The sequence below is a fragment of the Mustela nivalis genome, assembly GCF_964662115.1.
Source record: "Mustela nivalis genome assembly, chromosome: 13".
Taxonomy (NCBI): Eukaryota; Metazoa; Chordata; class Mammalia; order Carnivora; family Mustelidae; genus Mustela; species Mustela nivalis.
Window position 1 is genome coordinate 90,726,914 of NC_139032.1, and position 16,815 is coordinate 90,743,728.

The 16,815-nt window shown below is 64.5% G+C and overlaps 2 protein-coding genes across 4 annotated transcripts in view; one reads left to right on the forward strand and one right to left on the reverse strand.

The window, feature by feature from the left end:
- NACC2 (NACC family member 2) overlaps positions 1 to 5,416 on the forward strand; it is a 66,046-nt gene extending 60,630 nt beyond the window's left edge. For all 3 annotated transcript variants that reach the window (XM_082696491.1, XM_082696493.1, XM_082696492.1), the window contains exon 6: positions 1,114 to 5,416. In XM_082696491.1, the coding sequence (XP_082552617.1) occupies positions 1,114 to 1,619 (506 nt within the window). In that variant the 3' untranslated portion in view covers positions 1,620 to 5,416. The remainder of the gene's footprint in view (positions 1 to 1,113) is intronic.
- Positions 1 to 16,815, reverse strand: part of KCNT1 (potassium sodium-activated channel subfamily T member 1) — a 299,723-nt gene that overhangs the window by 121,877 nt on the left and 161,031 nt on the right. The window lies entirely within an intron of this gene.

Here is a 16,815-nt window from a genome sequence, read left to right on the forward strand (position 1 = left end):
TCAGCTGCGTGCGGAACTATTTTAATATGTGAAATAGATCTAATTTTCCTTTTTGAACAAAACCCCTTATTTACATTTCGAGGTTATTTTGAGCCTTTGCCATCTGCTCGCCGGCTTCTGCCTCCCGCTCCTGGGCGCGGGGGTGGGGTGTCGTGGAGCCCGGTCCGTCTCCGCGGCTGACTGCTGCCCCCCGGCCCGGCTCCGCCCCGGCCTGCTCGGGCCACCCTGGCCAGCCCCGGGCCCTCCCGCGGCGGTCAGCACGCAAAACGCTGTCTCACTTCCTTGCTTGGAACACGTCTCGTGAGACTGATTTTGTTCTAGAGCAGAGAGGGCCCTTTGTGATAGGTCGTGACAGTCCCAAAGCTGGCGGCCGGCTGGGCTCCGGGAACGGGGGTTGTGCAGGGATGCTGGCATGAGGGGTTCGCCCCAGGGACCTGTGTCCCGCCCCCAGGCTGCTTGCAGAGCTGGGTCCTGGGGCTCCCGGGGCAGGGGACTCTCAGTAACACTGGAGTGCGGATATGGTTCTGGCCGCCGCTTCCTGCTGGTGGGGGCTGGGTGCGGGACAGGTGTGGGCTGGGTGCGGGACAGGTGTGGACCGGCTCCCCCACACACTCCTCGTCCAGCCTGTGAGGAAGAGCCTCTGTGAGGGCCCAAGAAGCCTGAGCCTCACAGTGGGTAAGTGCAAGGGCCACCTGACTCGGGCCCCTGCCCGAGTTGCCCTTCTGGCCAGAGCAAGGTCACTGAGCAGGCTTGTCTCAGCAGGCCCTGGGACCCAGGGGGGTGGGACAGAGCAGGAATGTAAGGCCCAGAGATGCCAGGGACCTGCCCAAGGCCACACAGCCAACCTGTGCTCAGGGAGGGCCCACGGTCTCATACTCTGACACTGACTGTCCCTCTTCCCCTGGACATTCTGGCCTGAGGGAACAGGGCAGGGCCTCCAGGGTCGAGTGGTGAGAAGGGTAACCACTGGTCTGCCAGCTGAGACCAGGATGGACCCCGGGGGCAGCGGCCAGCAGAGTGGAGGCCCCCTCCCCTGCTGGTCCAGGAGGACAGCTGCAGCACACGAGCGCCCGGTCCCCGGGTCGCTGACACCCCCCCCCCCCGTGTTTGCAGTGTACTGTCAGAACTTCGCCCCCAGCTTCAAGGAGAGCGAGATGAACGTCATCGCCGCGGACATGTGCACCAACGCCCGCCGTGTCCGGAAGCGCTGGCTGCCCAAGATCAAGTCCATGCTGCCCGAGGGCGTGGAGATGTACCGCACGGTCATGGGCTCCTCGGCGGCCGGCGTGCCCCTCGACCCCGACTTCCCGCCCGCCGCAGCGCAGGTGTTCGAGCAGCGCATCTACGCGGAGCGGCGGGGGGACGCGGCCACCATTGTGGCTCTGAGGACTGATGCCGTGAACGTCGACCTGAGCGCCGCCGCCAACCCCAGCTTCGACGCAGCCGAGGAGGCGGATGGCACTGGCTCGGTCATCCAGGAGGTGGCCGCGCCCGAGCCGCCCCCCGCTGCGGCCCCGAGCCCCCCGCAGCCCTTCGAGCAGGCGGGCGCGAGCTCCAGCCGGCCGCAGACGCCCGCGGCGCCCCGGAGACCGGAGGCGTCCTACGCGGGGACCTTGTAGAGGGGCCGCCGGGAGGCTCGCGGCCGGTACTAAAGCTGCTTGCATGCGTTACTAATACAAACAGATGTGATCAAGCCACTTACTACGGAACTGCTACTGTTGCCTGAAAAAAATGTGATTTTTATCCTGCTTGTATTTAAAGTTTATGAAGGAAACAAATGCATTCGTTATACTGTAAAGGGTTAGTCCGCTGGTGACCTAGTTGCGAGGAAGGTCCCAGGGCTCCTTGGATACCTGCGAGGTTCGTCTCCAGGCCGTGGGCCTCTGACCCCGCTCCGGGAGGGACGAGAGCCTGTGGTCCCCGGTGCCTGGGAGCCGGATCGGGGGGCCAGCGGCCTGGGGCCCGTCTCCCGACCCTCGCTGCTGACTCGGGGGACCCCACCCACCCTTTGGGGCCAGGGGCCAGGGCTGGGCCCACAGGGGCCAAACTCCTTTTCCCTTATTCCTAAGACTCGGGGGTCAGGCCTGCCGGGCCGGCTGCGTGCGTGGAGCGCCCGCGAGCGTGTGTATGAGTGCGCGTGTGTTTGAGCGTGTGCGGGGGCAGCGGTGTGAGCACAGCAGGGGTAGGGAGAGCTCCGTGCACCTCCAGCCTCCTGCCCTGCGCCTGGGGGCCCCCCTGGCCCCCTCAGCTCCACAGCCAGGGCAGCCCCGCCACCCTCGACCATGTTGGGATTACATTTGTTCGTTTGTTTGTTTTTGTCTTAATTCAGATCTAGTTCATGTATGGTTTGAAAACTTTCAGACCCAAAAGAGCAAAAAATTAGGGAGGATTTGGTGTCCCTGCCTGGGTCTGGGTCACCTGTGGACCGCGCTTCGCCCTGCCCGGGCCCAGGTCCCAGGGAGATGCGGCCGGGGTGTGTGACGGAGGAGGGTGTGGAGGCCCCTCGTGGCCGGGCTGGGCCTGAGCGGGTCCCGAATCGTGCTGCAGACCCTGGGCCCGGACGGCGGGCAGTGGGCGGGAGGAGCCGGGCAGCAGCAGAGCTGAGGATTCAGAGTGTGGGGGTGGCGGAGCGCAGTGAGGAGGGGCCGGAGACAGACGTGGTGGGTGAGGCTGGAAGGCTCACTTCCATGTTAGGTGGCCGGTCTTTGGTGAGCGAGGGCGCAGGCTGTGCGCTCGTGGTCAGCGGTCGGGAAGCTTCCTCCTGAGTCCCACGCGCCTCCCCCCCGCCGGCCGCCCGCGAGACCAGATGCCCTTCTGTTCCCAGATGAAAGGGTCTGTTGCCCCCCGCTGCCGGCACGCTGCCTCCCCTGACCAGGTGCAGAGCAAGCCGGCAGCCCCTGGGCTCAGCCTCCCTGTGACCCACAAACCTGAACCTCCCCCAGCCATGGGCCTGCCCTGCGGGGCTGCGGCACCCGTGTGCTCGGGTGCCCTCTGACCACGGCCCTGTATGGAGAGGCTTTGGGGAGACCCAGGCTGGGTGTGGAGCCTCCACGCCTCCTCTAGCCAGGCCACACATGGGCCTGCCCTCCAGAAAGATCTGAGGGCTCCCGAGAGGGAGTGGGGGCACCTCGGGCAGGCCCGTGGGAGCTTGTCTCAGCCCCTGTGCCCGAGAGCAGCGGTTGGGGGGGGGGGTGTCTGGGCCCGAAGGGGCCACACTCCTGCTGGGGACCCGAGTCAGCCTTCTGGCCCAGAGGTGAGCCACACTGTCTCCGCCTCTTTCTCCCCTGACCTGGGCCCACCTGGGGTTGGAGCTGCATGGGCCTGGGGCCCCAAGGCCACTCAGGACCTAGCCCTCCTGGAACTGAGAGGCGGCCATCCTCAGGCAGCCACTGGGGGTGTGGAGAGGGGGATGGGGAGGCTTGGCCCCCATCCCCCTCCGTAGCTTCCCTTCCCGACCCTGATGTGCACTTTAATTGGACCATCCCTGAGGACCCTGGGGAGACAGGCGGCTGGCCTGTCCTGGCCGTCAGCAGAAGGGCTCGCGTTCGCTCTCCCTGTTCCCACGCCCCCCCCCCCACTCCAGAGTGAGAGCGGCCCCCGACCTGAGGCCGGGACACGAAGGGGTGCCCGTGGCCCGGTGACGGCGGCAGCGCCCGCACAGAGAAGGCCTGACCGCCGTTCAGGCCAGCACAATGTCCCGCGACCTCGGTCCCTTAATCGTGTGTAACCGCCGTCCGTTTCGTGTTCCCGGTAGGGAAGGCAGGAGTGATGTGTGAAACTTCAGTTCTTCAATGTGAATGGGTCCTGAGCTCCCCCTGAGCCCCGGGCGGGCCAGGCCGAGCGTTTTGCACTAATGTGTTCCGCGGTGGACGTGGGTCCGGAGCGTTTGCGGACGGGCGTGGCTGATGATTGTATCTGCCGGGGCGCTCCCTCCGCGTCCAGAATGTTCCGCGGGGCGGGCGGCGGCGGGCCTGGGCTGGGAGGGGCCGACCAGAGTGCCTTAGCATCTTCTGATCATTTTTCCCAAGGAAAACCCGTTAAAACCGGACCCTCCCCCTCCTCTGTTTACAAGACGACTAATGCCTGTCCTGTGAGCGCGACCCCGACTCACCCCGACCCCGTAGAGCGAGAGACAAGCCACTCAGTATTTATGACGCGCCTGCACCTGACCCCCCAGCTTGACTATTAGCAATACACATACACTACGTAGACTAACACAGAGCTGAGTTAGACCTGCGCCTTTCTGAGGAGGAGAGAAGGGACTGGACCCCGTTGGGGCGGACGTGGCGGGCGGCCGGCTGGGCCGCCACCCTCGCCCACCCTCCCCGGCGGACGGGCTGTGCCGCAGGAGATAGCGGGGAAGGGGAGATGGGACGGGGTACCGTGAGCTGGCGGGGCCGCCCAGCCGGCGCGCCTCGGTGCTTGAATTCTGTCTTGTGTTCTGTGCCGTGTCTGCTGTCACCCAGAGTTCTCTGTGGTCACTTAATTTCGCGTTGGATTCATGCGTCTTGCCTTGCCCCCGACTGTGGCCGTGGCTGTGGGTGCGAGGCCACGGGGAGAGACGGTCCTGGGAGACCCCCGGCTGCAGTCTGGTTCTGGGGCGGTTGTGTTTGGAGCTGGGAGGGGGGCAGGGGGTGAGGGCTGGGGGAGGACGGGGACTCTGGGGTGCCCAGCCCTGACGTCCCCTTGAAGGGCAGAAGGTTCTAGTACCAGCCCTGTGCTACCCCCGGCCACTTACTGCTTAGCTCCCCCTCTCGGGTTATTTTTATGGAAGTGTCTTGATGCCAGTGGAAGGCTGATGGCCCATTAACCACCTGAAAACTGTGAGAAAACCTCTGTTTGCCTTTGCCAGCAGTAAATCCTACACACAGAGCTAGGAGTCTGGAGCTGCTGTTCCAGAATGTTGCTGGTGCGTAAGTTTGTCCTTTTGTCAGCGAGGCTGCTCCGAGCGCGTCACCCGCCGCCGGCCGGAGAGCGTTAGGGCTTTGGTACAAGACGTTTCTAACGCGCCAAAAGGTTTTGGGTTTTGTTTGTTTGTTTGTTTTGTTTCTTTGGAAAAAAAATGCAAAGGAAAATAACGCAGAATCTAAAGCATTCGGATTGGACAACCTGCTTGAATTCCAATCAACTCCTTCGTTGTTAGCGTTTTGCACATGATTGTAATTTTTATGTCAAAAGAAGCCAAAACTTGCAATACTATTTTTAGCAGACAAAAAAAAAAAGAACTAAGTATAAAATGTATAAATATTTTTGACTTGAACATTGGATGGCACTGGGTGCAGACAGACCGTTCATCCTCTGGACGGAGCGTTTGGGAAAAAGAGCCTTTTTACGAAGACATGGTTCCTGTCCAGTCTGGGAGGGGTTAAGTCCTGCTGTAACTCACGACTGTTAAACAATAAATAAATGAAATCACTGTTCCTTGTGCGGTGGAGCAGGTTTGTTTTCCTAGAACCACCCCCGCCCCCCCCTCGTCAGCCCTCCCCCCCCCCAGCAAGCCCGCCCCCCCCCCTTCCCGCAGGTGTGTCCTCCCTCCTGCCGGCCCCCAGGCCCCGCCGCTCAGCAGAGTCAACGCTGTCGCCTTTGCTGCCGCACTAGTCACAGCCTGCAGAGACGTCCACCGGCCGCCAGGAAGCCCAGGGCTTCCGCGGCCAGCGGAGCCCGAGCAGGACATGGAAGTCCTTGCAAACAGAAGGATGTGATCGTTACTTGTAAAGCGCTTTGTAAAATTCACATTTACAGAATAATAAAGTCAGTTCAAACCCAAGTGGCTGGCGCTTTCCTCCGTCAGAGGGACTGGGGGAGACATTGCGGAGCCAAGGAGAAAGCCGGCTGTTGGGCGGGGTGGCCCAGTGACTCGGGACACCCCCCAGGAGCCAGGATCACCAGGTGGGGGCAGGGGCCTGCCGAGGCTTGCTGCCCAACAGGCGCACTCACCTCCCCTTCCCCCAGTGATGTATCTTAATGGGAAGGGGGTTGGGTGGGCAGGATGCGGGGAGGGGGGTGTCACATGCCTGGGGCAGGGCCTTGGGCTGGCCTGGGAGGGGCCCCTTTTCTTTGTATTGTCTGCAAGCTAGGAGAGCCACCTCACCTGCCTCACCTGCCTGCCACCCGCCAGGTGTGAGGTACCTGCTTCCGGTCCCCAGCGGGCTCCTCCTGGGCCAGGTCTGCCCCCACATGGACAGAGGGGGAATTGCAGATGAACGGCCGGTCTCCTGGCCTGACCGGGTCGGAGCCCCTGGTGCCCACCGGGTCCCTACCAGGCCAGCTCTGGACTGGGGTCCTCAGATCCAGGCCGGGCCACTCCCTGCCCCCTTGGTTTCTCTGCCGTGTCCGCAAGGACGTTTTTGCGCTAGGCCCCTCGCGGGTGCTTCCCACACCCGGACGCCTGCGAGGTGGGCTCCTGTCTTCCTCCTCCGCCGCAACCCTGGTCTCTGGCTGAGCGAAGCCATGGGTGTATCTGCTCCCTTGTTTAGCGAGCTTGTCCCAGGGACAGGGTGCTTCATGGTGACGTCCCAGGATGGGGTCCCCTGTATCCACGGCACATCACAGTCTCTCCCCGGGAATGCTCAAGGAGCCTGGCCCTCACAGGGCTGGGGAGCTGGGTGTGCGTGTCCCCACCCTGCTGCTGAGCCCAGCTCTGGCCACGGGGACAGCGTGCCGCTTCAGTCTTGTTTCCACAGCCGCCTCCAGCCCAGCTGACCAGTGTCCTCTCGGGCCTGTGCCAGCCCCTTCCCACCCACGCCTCCAAGCTGCTGGAGGGGGTGCACTCCCCTGTCCCCTCCCTGGGCTGGTAGAGACACCTGTCTCTGGGCCACGGGATGCCCACAGGCCTCCAAAGGCCCGATCCAGGCGGCCTAGGGCCAGCTGAGGCCCGCGCGGAGTGGGAGTACAAGGAGGGTCTGGGCTTGGAACCCAGTTCTGCTGGGACCTGTGACATGGGGCCTCCTGGTGTTTCAGGAGGAGCGGCCGGGCACCTGTCGGCGATCCCCCACCGCCCCTGCCCTTCAGCCGGCCTCCCTGCCCGCACGGTCTGGGCAGAGACTGGCTGAGGCGTCAGAAGCTCAGCCCCTCCGCTCAGCCCAGCAGAAAGGATCGGAGCCCCTGGGGTGGTGGTGATCCTGAGCCTGTGGAGGAAAGGCCTGCTGGTCCAAGCGGTGCGGAGGTCAGGGTGAGGGCCTGGCCGGTGCAGGGGTCGGTGCAGGAGGAGAGCAGGGAGGGGCGGGGCAGGGGGCTGGGAGCTCCCAGTCTTCATTGACCAGCTTTGAGTGGCATGTTCTTCACAACCCCGCCGGGTGGGCACCATCCGTCCCTGGAGGAGGACTGCGGGCCTGCTCTGAGCAGCCAGGGCCGTGCGGGCAGTGGCCTCCACTGTTGCCCAGGAGGCTTGGGGCGGGTCAGTCTCAGCTCTGCGTCACGTCCGCTCTATCAGGGGGCCCAGGAGGGCTGGGCAAGAGGGTCTGCCGGGAAGTGGACACAGACACTTGCTCAGGGACCACTGGGGGATCTCTGTTGGGACGGAAAGGGGACAGGGGGCCCGTGGGCGGTGGATGAGGGCCCTGGGCCAGGCAGGGAGGGATGGGGTGCTGAGATGCCCCCAGCTTGGAGACATTTTGGCTTCCGCACACACAGGGGACGAGCACACGGGGTGAGCAGGTGGTGACAGCAGGGTTTTACAGAGGTCTGGCTGTGTGCCTGGTGGGGGGTGCGATGCCATCCCCCCTGGGTGCTGCTTCTTGGGCTCCCCAAGAGTGTCTGTGGCCAGGGGTGAGGGCCAGGGCTGGGCCGGGGTAAAGTGAGGGTCGGGGCACCCCGGGTAGCCTCAGGGGAAATGCAGCCATGAGGGCGGGCTGGAAGGGGCCTCTGGTCCAGGGCTGCTCTTCTGGCCCTATGACCCACCTCGAGGGGGCCTCCGTCAGTCCAACGGAGGCCGTCCTGGGTGGGCCGGGGCTGCGAAGGCTGCTGTGATCCCAGGTGCCACCCAGAGCTCCCCGGGCCCCCTTGCAGGGACTGGGCCGACGGAGGGAGGGTGCAGGTAGGGCAGAGGAACCGAAGTGGGCGACACCCTGGCCCAGGCAGCGCCAGCGCCGGGGGGGGGGGGGCTCCTCGGGTTCCCCCCCACCCCTCCCACAAACACAACCCACACCAGGGAGGTAGGCCTCACTGAGCAGAAGCTGCTCCCAGCCCCCAGGGGACCCATACTGATGGCAGAGCTAAGAGATGGATGGCCTTGCCTCAAGGGGTGGGGGCGTGTGGAGGCCCCGATTTCCTGGAAAGGCAGCCTGCTTCCCCAGGGCTGGCCATCAGGGGCTGAGGGGACCAAGGCCTTGACCAGGGCCAGCCAGGCTGGCTGGGACAGTCCCAGGCTGGGACAGAGCCCGTGCCCCAGGCTGGGTGCATGGCCTGGGGCCGGCCGGCTCCTAGCTCGGCTCCCCGCCTTCCTGGAGGGGTGGGCTGGTGTGTGGCCCTAGCCCAGCTCTATCAGTTAAGGACAGAAGCCACCCTGGCAAGGAGCCGGCCGTGTGTGTCTCTCTTGCCTCGCTGTGGTGGGGCAGGTTCTGGCAAAGGGCTCCCCCAGCAGCACTGGGCACCCGTTCAGGAAACAGCTCTCCCTGGTATGGGAGGTTCTGGGGGCCCCACCCACTTGTAAACCACCCCTCGGGGTGTCCAGCTCTGCGGCCCTCACCCGGCTCAGGCCCTTGGCCAGCCCTTCTCCTGCAGCGGGGCAGGGGCAGAAGTTCACCCCTAAGGAGGAAGTCATGGCCCCCAGCTGGGGAGCTGCACTTGGACAGGAGGGCGGAAGTCACCCCTAGTGGCAGGGTGTTCCGATACAGGCCCTGGGCAGCCCCCAGGGACAGTCTCGGCGGCAGGGGTGGGGAAAGTGACCTCCACGGCCCCGGAGGCTGGGTCTCTGTCCTGAGCTGCCTCCTGAGGCCCCTCCTTCCCCTGGGCCCACGGAGGCCCGGATGCAGCTTGGGGCCGGGAGAGCATTGCCTGCCCCAGGAATTAGCAGGGAATTAGAGGGAATTAGCAGCCCCGTGGACCCCAAGCCATCCCAGAATGAACCCCAGCCTCCCGGCCAGCTGGGACCCTAGTGGTTCAACTGTCCCGTCCCTTCACCCATCGGCCGGGCCCCTCTCTGGGCCCCCATCCTCGAAGCCCCAGTGATGTGGCGCTGAAGGGACTCTCTGGGTTTGAGGTCCAGCTTAGGGCCACGGTCTGAGACTGGCACGTGTCAGCCCATCCCCCGACTGGGGCTTCCGTCTCCAGACCGCAGGGTCTCTGCAGTGGGCCCCGCCCACAGGGCTCCAGGGTCCCTCATGGGGAGGCCACCCTTCCCCTGTGCCCTATGGCCTGCAGAAGCTGAGGCCTGCAGAGGGGCGGGGCCACGGGACACAGCCCCGCCCCGGGCCTAGCCCTGCAGGTGGCGGGTGGGGGGTGGGGTGGGGAGGCCCTGAAGGCTGATGCCCCCAGGCAGCGGCAGCAGCTGCAGACCACAGCAGGTGCTCCCGCAAGGCACCCGTGCCACACAGACGGGGGACGGGGTCATATGGAGGGGGATTGGGGTGCAGAGCTTGGGGCGGAGAGGCATGGCCTTCGGGCCAGGTTGGACTCCAGGCCTCAGGAAGGGGCTCCAGGCTCGGACTGGCGGCTTCTCTCCCCGCCCACGGAGAGGGGTGAAGGGGAGGGATCTGCTCTTTGTCTGAGGACGTGGAGGGGGGCAGTGGGGTGGGAGAGGCCTGGGGGGAAGGTCTGGGAAGGGTAGGGAGGGGAGGGGGGTAGGCAAAGCTGGGCTCACCACCTGGAGGCTCTGCGGGGCTGGAACGGGTCCCCCTGGACTCAGGGACTGGCTGCAGGGGTGTTGGCCTGTGTCTCCACATAGGCCCTGGGCAGCCACTGGACTTTACAACCCCACGCACCCCTTCCAGTGCCTCCCTGGGCCGGGGCTCCGGGCAGACCCAGAGCCTGCCTAGGCTGGAGGACTGACTTGTGCCCTGGCTTCAGCCCTGATGGGGACTCCAGTCCCAGGGGACATGCCAGGAGGACGTGCACTGCCCAGTGCTGGTCCCAAGAGCATCTCCAGGACTGAGTGGGGGAGCCCCTCCCGCAGGGGACCCTGGACTTGGGCCGGAAGAGAAGCGTCAGGCCACCGCGGCTGAGAGGGCAGGACTGGCAAGGCGGGCGCGTCTGGGAGGGGAACCGGGGCCTGATGCCAAAATGCTCGGAAAAGCCCGGCCTTGATCGGATGGGCTTTGCCGTAGACCCACCCCAAGTGGGAATACATCAGTGATTAGGCCTAAAAGCTCGGGCCATTTAGCTTTTATTCGATTGGCAGAGAGGCCCTCTGTGCCCTCTGCGCTTTGCCGTTTGATTATATGTCTGCGCTCAAAATGCGGTCCTGGAGCGCAGGCTGCCTGCAGGGCTCGCTGGGATGGAAAGCGGTGTGATTAGCGAGCGGTGGATTTCGTGGGGACCGTGAGGCGGAGGCTGTGATCCAGGCAGAAGCCAGCTCTGCTGACTTGGAACTTTCTGAGGACACACCTGTGTGGAGGGACCCACGCAGGAGGAGCCGTGGCTGGAAGGGGAGGGCGCCCGGCCCCTGGGAGCGCCCAGGGCTGGTGGTGTAGAGGGCTCCCTGCTGCTTCCTCCCTCCTTGGCCTTGGTGAGCTCTCAGCTCCTCTGGGCCTCAGTTTCCGCCCCACCCCCCCGCCCCCATCAGATGGGATCTGGGGAGGAGTAGAGAGCAAGACAGCCATCCAGCACGCCAAGGGAAGGGGTCAAGGAGCCAGTAGACTCCCCGTCCCAAGCCCCCAGGATGTCCCCACGTGCCCTCCACCCATTCCCAATGTCCGCGTTCATCCATGAACTCCAGCCCCTGCAGACTGTGGGAGGAAGGTGCTCCATGCCCCCCAGGCCTGTCCCCATCTTGTCCCCCTTCCAGAGAGGTCCTGGAGTCGGACCCTAGCCACACAGGTGCGTGGAGAAGTCCCCGTGTCCCTGAGTCCAGTGTCCAGGGTGGGCTGTCGGGAGGTTTCCCTGCAGAGCCTGCGGGCCTGCAGGCGCCCACGGTGTGCTTGCTGGACACCCTGCGCGTCTCCAGGGTCCACGGCGCTCTGGGCAGCGGCTGCGGGGCCAGGAAAGGCGTCCTGCTGGGGGTGCCCCAGAGCAGGCACTGAAGGACATCAGGGCAGAGGCCCAGCAGGAAGAAAGATGAGGTGCCCAGCCCTGGAGAGAGGAGGTCTCCTGCGGCCTTGAATGCCAGGCCCACGACACCCCATCTCTTGGCAGACTCCCGGTCTGGTTCTGGGGTTGCGCTCCCCAAGACAGAGGCCCGGGTGGGCCTGCAGGGGCGGGGGTGGGGGGCGGCCCCAGGAGCCGCAGCTGCGGGCGAGTCCCAGAGCCCCGCTTCTGCGCTGCTGAGTCACGTGTGCCCGGCGTCTGTATTTCGTGGAGCAGATGGTGGGCGCAGTAACACTTTAAATTAAGGATTCTAGAAGCACATTAAATTTAGATTTAATAAGACAGTTATTGTATGGAAATTAAAGACCCATTGATTATTCTTTGATTATTGAGATCCAGGCACCTACCGCAGGAAGCAGTCGCTGGAGCTGAGGCGCAGAGGGAGCGGGGCATGTGGGGCCTGGGGGGCGTGGGGTGTGGCTTCTCCAGCCCAACCTGCCCCACCCCCGCCTGGAGTTTCCCCCGAGCCCAGTCCCAGTCCCTCCGGGCTGACCTGGAGCACAGGGTGGAATCCCGGGTTCCTTCAGCCTGCGGGGACCTGGGGGAGGCTCGGGGAAGGCTGGGACCCTTCTCAGCATGAGGACGTTGGCGCCGCAAGGGACACTGCCCGGGAGGGGCCCCTGCAGACCCAGGTTGCCAGTTAGGAAACAAGCCGAGAGGAGAAGCCAGGTGGAACCCCGGGCCCCTCCCCCTCCCTATCTGTCTCTGCTCCCTCCTCTGCCCTACGCCCTAGCCCACCCCACACTGGAGTCCCCTCACCCTCCTGGCGGCCTGTGGAGCCTCCTGGGGTTCTCCCCGCGATGCCCGCCATCCCTCCCACACTCACGGAGACCCCGCTGCACACTGAGGTCCCAGGCTGTCTTGTGGGGGGGGGCTGTCAGGGACATGCCCTCCCCGTCCGTGGGAGGCCGGTGGGCAGCGTGACGTCAGCCTCCGTAGAGAGTAGGGCCAGGACAGGCTGGGAGGCAAGAGAGGTTGCCCTCTACCGGTCCCCAGAGGAGGTCGGTCCGCTCAGCCCACCTGGCAGCCCACCCGGGAGGACAGAGAGAGAAGAGACCCCGGCAGGGGGTCCCAGGCTCCCCCCCCAGGTCTCATCCAGGTGCCCACCACCCTGTGGCCCAGAGGGTGGCCACCCTGACTGTCCACAGAGGTGGGGAGGGGAGAGTTTGGAGGGTTTGGACCCCAGCCTGGCACCAGAGCCCAGGCCAGGCTGCCCGGGGTGGACAAGGTGGGAAGGGGAGCCCCCCCGCCCCAGCATCCCAGCCCCCAGGGCATGTGCCCTCTGCATCTGCGCCTTGCCTGCCTCCTCCCGGTGGGGATCTGCCCGTGGGCACTGCTCACTTCTTCTGTTGAAGCAGCGCGGCTTCGCCTGGGAAGCTGTCGGCGGCAGTCGGCAAACATGCCTTCCCGCCTGCCAAGCGACAGCAGCCGCCGGCTTGGCTGGCAGTCGGCTCACACAGGCTGCCCGGCCTGGCACGCGGCTTCTTGCCCGTGGCCCGGGAGGGTGTCCCCTGCTGCGCTCCGGGTCTCGCAGCCCCGCGACAGGGCTCTGGCCCCCACCTGTCCCCCAGCCTCATCCCTGGGGCAGCCTCGGCAGACCTGGGAAGATGGGGAGCCCCGCGGCTGGGAGATGCCGTGGGAGGAATTACCGAACTCTGGGGAGACAGGAGGTGTGGGAAGAGATGAGAAGCTCTAGGAGGGAGCCAGTGTCCCTGAGGTTTGGCGACAGGCCTCCTCTTGAGGTCAGCCTTGTGCCAATGCCCACGTCCCCTTCTTTCCCGAGACAGTCATGCCGACGCCCGCCCTGGCTGCAGGGGCTCCTAGGCCCAGGACCTTCTCAGCGGAACTGGGCCTTCGGAAAGGAGGTCTGCCCGGTGCCGACTGCAGGATGGGCCCTCTGTAGGCATGAGGGGCTGGCTCGGTCTCACCGGGGTCAGACTCTGGGGCTTGCTGGCAGGGCAGCCTCTTTGGGGGGCCGGAGCCCTGGCCCCACCACTCCCCTGCAACCTAGACTCCCCTGGCCAGAGGGAGAGTTTTGGGGCTGCCTGGAAGCCCCCCACTCTGGTGCTTGGAACCCCCTAGCCTCCGACTGCTCCCAGGGCCCCAGGAGCGTCCATGCTGTCCACGCTTAGCTTTCAGGAGCGAGTTGCGTGATTCAAAATTAATAATCTTGCTGTCTCATGGCCTCATAATTAAGTGTCCGGTCATCTGATTATTGTCAGAGAGCGATTTGTCCTCCAGCAGTAAGGACAGCTGCCGACGGCGCGGCCGGGCGGGGCTGAACCCCTCCGCCCACCCCTTCTCGGGCTGGCGGACCCTCAGCCTCGGCTTTCTTCGCAGCCACCCCGGGGGTGCAGCGGCGTGCTGGGCGGTCTTGCTGCATCTGGGGCTGCTGGGCAGAGGGGGCCAAGCAGTGCTGCAGGCTCCTGGACGCTGGGCTGGCCTCGGGCTCGGGGGCTCCGGGAGCGCGGTGCCCCCAGCACCCGTGTGGACGCGTGTGAACGCAGCGTGCTGAGGCTGGCTGTCCAGGGCCAGGGGCTTTGCGTCGGATCCCTCACCTGAGCCTGTTTCTCCACCTCCTGTCTGCGGCGGCTGAGGGGAGAGACCGTTTCTGCCGCGAGGTGGGTGGAGGGACCATGTGTAGACCACGGCCAGCGGCCGGCCCTGGGGTCTCTCCGCACCTGGCAGCCAGGTCCCAGGGAACAGAGTCGGAGGCCCCAGGGGCTTGTGAGGCCCGCGCTCGGGTACCCGGCAGAAGGCAACCACAAAGCCCCCATGGTGTTCCCCGGCCTCCGAGGAAGCAAGGCCCGGGGCGCTCAGCTCCCGAGCCTGCCCCCTTGCCTCTGCCCCAGGCCGGAGGACAACGGGGCTGCTCATCCCACAGGTCCCCTAAGGGCCATGCCTCACCATCCCTGCGGGCTCCGAGGGGCCCCCCAATGGGGGAGGAGCATCCCCTTGGGCTGACGGTGAGTCCCCAGCGGGGGGGAAGCGCAGAAGCCTCTCGTACACCCTGAACCATCCCTGGGAGGAAGGAGGGGGGCCCTGAGCCTGCGGGGGCCGGCCCTGCACCTCAGGTCAGGAGCATCCTGTCCCCTTGGGCCGGTCCCGTGCCCGCCTGTACAGACCCAAGCATAATCCGTATTCCTTTGAACATTTAAAAATTAGGGCCAGAATAAAAGGTATTTTTGAGGGAGGAGAAAATGTGAAATAATGAGCTAACAAAAGGCTTTTGGTCAAACATAATCTTCTAACAAGGATGGAGTCTACAATCGCGGTTGTTGGCCGAGTTTCCTTCCAGGAGCCGTTAAACGTGCCGCGGAAGGGCAGAGCAATGTACGTCTGAGCTTCTGCTGCACATCTGAGCCCAGCAGGCCCCTGAGGAGGGGGCACTAACCCGAGCGCCCTGGGCCAGCGGCGATGGCCCCTCCGGGGACGCTCACCGGACCGCCCTGCCGAGCCGCTGGGCCACATCCAGCCCTGCAGGACCGTGTGGGGGTCTCGGAAGTCAGGGGCAGAGCAGGGCTCAGGCTCACAGCTGGCCGGGCCAGCCCCGCTTCCATCCAGTCTGACCCTCTCTGTCCACTTCTCCAGCTCTCCGCTCCTCTCCCGGCCTCAGTCTCCCCGCGAGGAGCGACTGCCAGGCGACTCCTGCCCTTACTGGGGGCTGGCATTGGTCGGGCAGAGGATGCTGCTGCAACCACAGCCCTGGGGGTCGGGGGAGAGGCTGCAGGGGGCTGTCTCCAGCCCTGGCCACCCCTTCCCAGCCCCCTTCACCGCCCCCCACCCCGCCCCGGGACCCCTCCTGCAGGCTCTAGGCTTGACTTTCCCTGGGTCAGGGGTCGGGGGTGGGGGTGGGCAGTGGCAGGGGAGAAAGGGCAGGACTGACAGCCCGTGATGAATGGTGCTGGTGCCAGCGTCTCAGCCTCAGCCGCTGACACCTGGTCAGGGGCAGCTTTGAGGGGAGGGCCGCGGAGCCCAAGGGGACAGCCTGGGGGCAGGAGACAGGCCCGCTCCTGGGTTTGTGGACCAGTTCTCTGGGCCTAGGAGAAAGGGACGCTCTTCCCAGCCCCCAGCCAAGCTCCGGAGTCACCTCCTTCTGCTTCTTCCCTGAATTGTCTGGTCCCAGAGGGCCAGGGCGAGGGGCTAGTGTCTTTCCTGCACCTCGACCCCTTATAGTAGGAAACCCCGTGAAATGTTGGTGTTGAGAACTCTTGTAAAGGTCACCTCGGGCTGGGGGGCGCCCTACCTTCTCAGGAGGCCCCCTGAGCCCCATCTCAAGAAGCCACTGCAGCCCAGCCGTCTGGGTCCCGCCTGGGATCCCCACTCCTAGTCCCACTGCCCACCCTGCTTCTCAGCCAGCGCCCCGGCCGCAGATGCTCTCTCCATGTGAGAAAGGCAAGCCGCTTTGGGTCGACTCCTGGTCTCCTCCGGGCCCTGCTGCCCCTGGCGGATGGGCGCACGTAGGGTTGGGACGGGACAGGCACCCTCTGTCCTGCTTCGGCCCCTCCTCACCGCCAGGGGCAGGTGGCGGGAGCAGAAGGAGTCCTGGGACTGCGGCCCCCATGTCACGCTGCGGGCCTCCACCAACGAGGCTCCGTCTGAGACGGATCTGCGAAGTCTCATACCTATAACTTTAAATTAAAAAAGCCATGTGCTGCTGATGACTCCACCGGCAGCTCCGCACGGCAGCCCCATAAAGATCATATTCAGTACAAGCCATTATGCGCCGAGTTTACTCTATATACATTTCTAAATGGTTCGGCAAACATCGGCCTACTTATGGGCAGGGAAGGAGAGCCGGTTCATTTGGGGTGACAAATGATCCTTGATTTGATTTTAAATGCAGTGACAGCCAAATTTATTTCTTATTTAATCACTTCCCTGTGCTGTTGAGAACAGGGCAGTATTAGACGCCACAGCGCAGAGCAGGCTCTGCAAGCCGCCGGAAGAGGTGGCACGTAGCTTCTGTGTTCGGGGCAGAGCGAGATGGTGGAGCGCGGCATGCAACCGGAATGGGCATCTCTGTCAATTATCCAGCGGCTGACATCACTATTTCTTCCTGCTTCCAATTTTTCAGTAATAAAAATATAGGCAATGTGATGCTCTTTGCATTACAGATAAAACGTCTTGATTCTTTATTAAATATTTGTATTAATTTCAAGTACTACAAAGCGTCTGTGCCGATAAATCAGGCGGTCCCCTCACTCGCTCTCCAGGAAGCGGCCCCTTTCTGAGCGTGCGGCCTCGGAGAAGGTTTCCGAATTCGCCGCCAGGCTCTCTGTGTCCCTACTTTATGGCCGCACGTCCACGCCAGGATGGGCACGTGTTTGCTCCTCAAGGTCCAACATTTTGGGCAAACGCTCCCCCGTCCCCAGTTTTGTGTTCTATCTAATTAGGAATTACTGCCCTGGTATCACGCCCGGGCGCCAGCTGGGACTTGCGACCCCTCTCTGCCACGGGAGCCATGGGGAGACTCTGGGAGCCACGGGGGCCTGGTCTGAGGGCTGGGGCAGCCCGGGTCCTCCAGTAGCTCGAGAGAAAGGAGGGTCCCCCGGCCCCTGGCCGCACCCACAC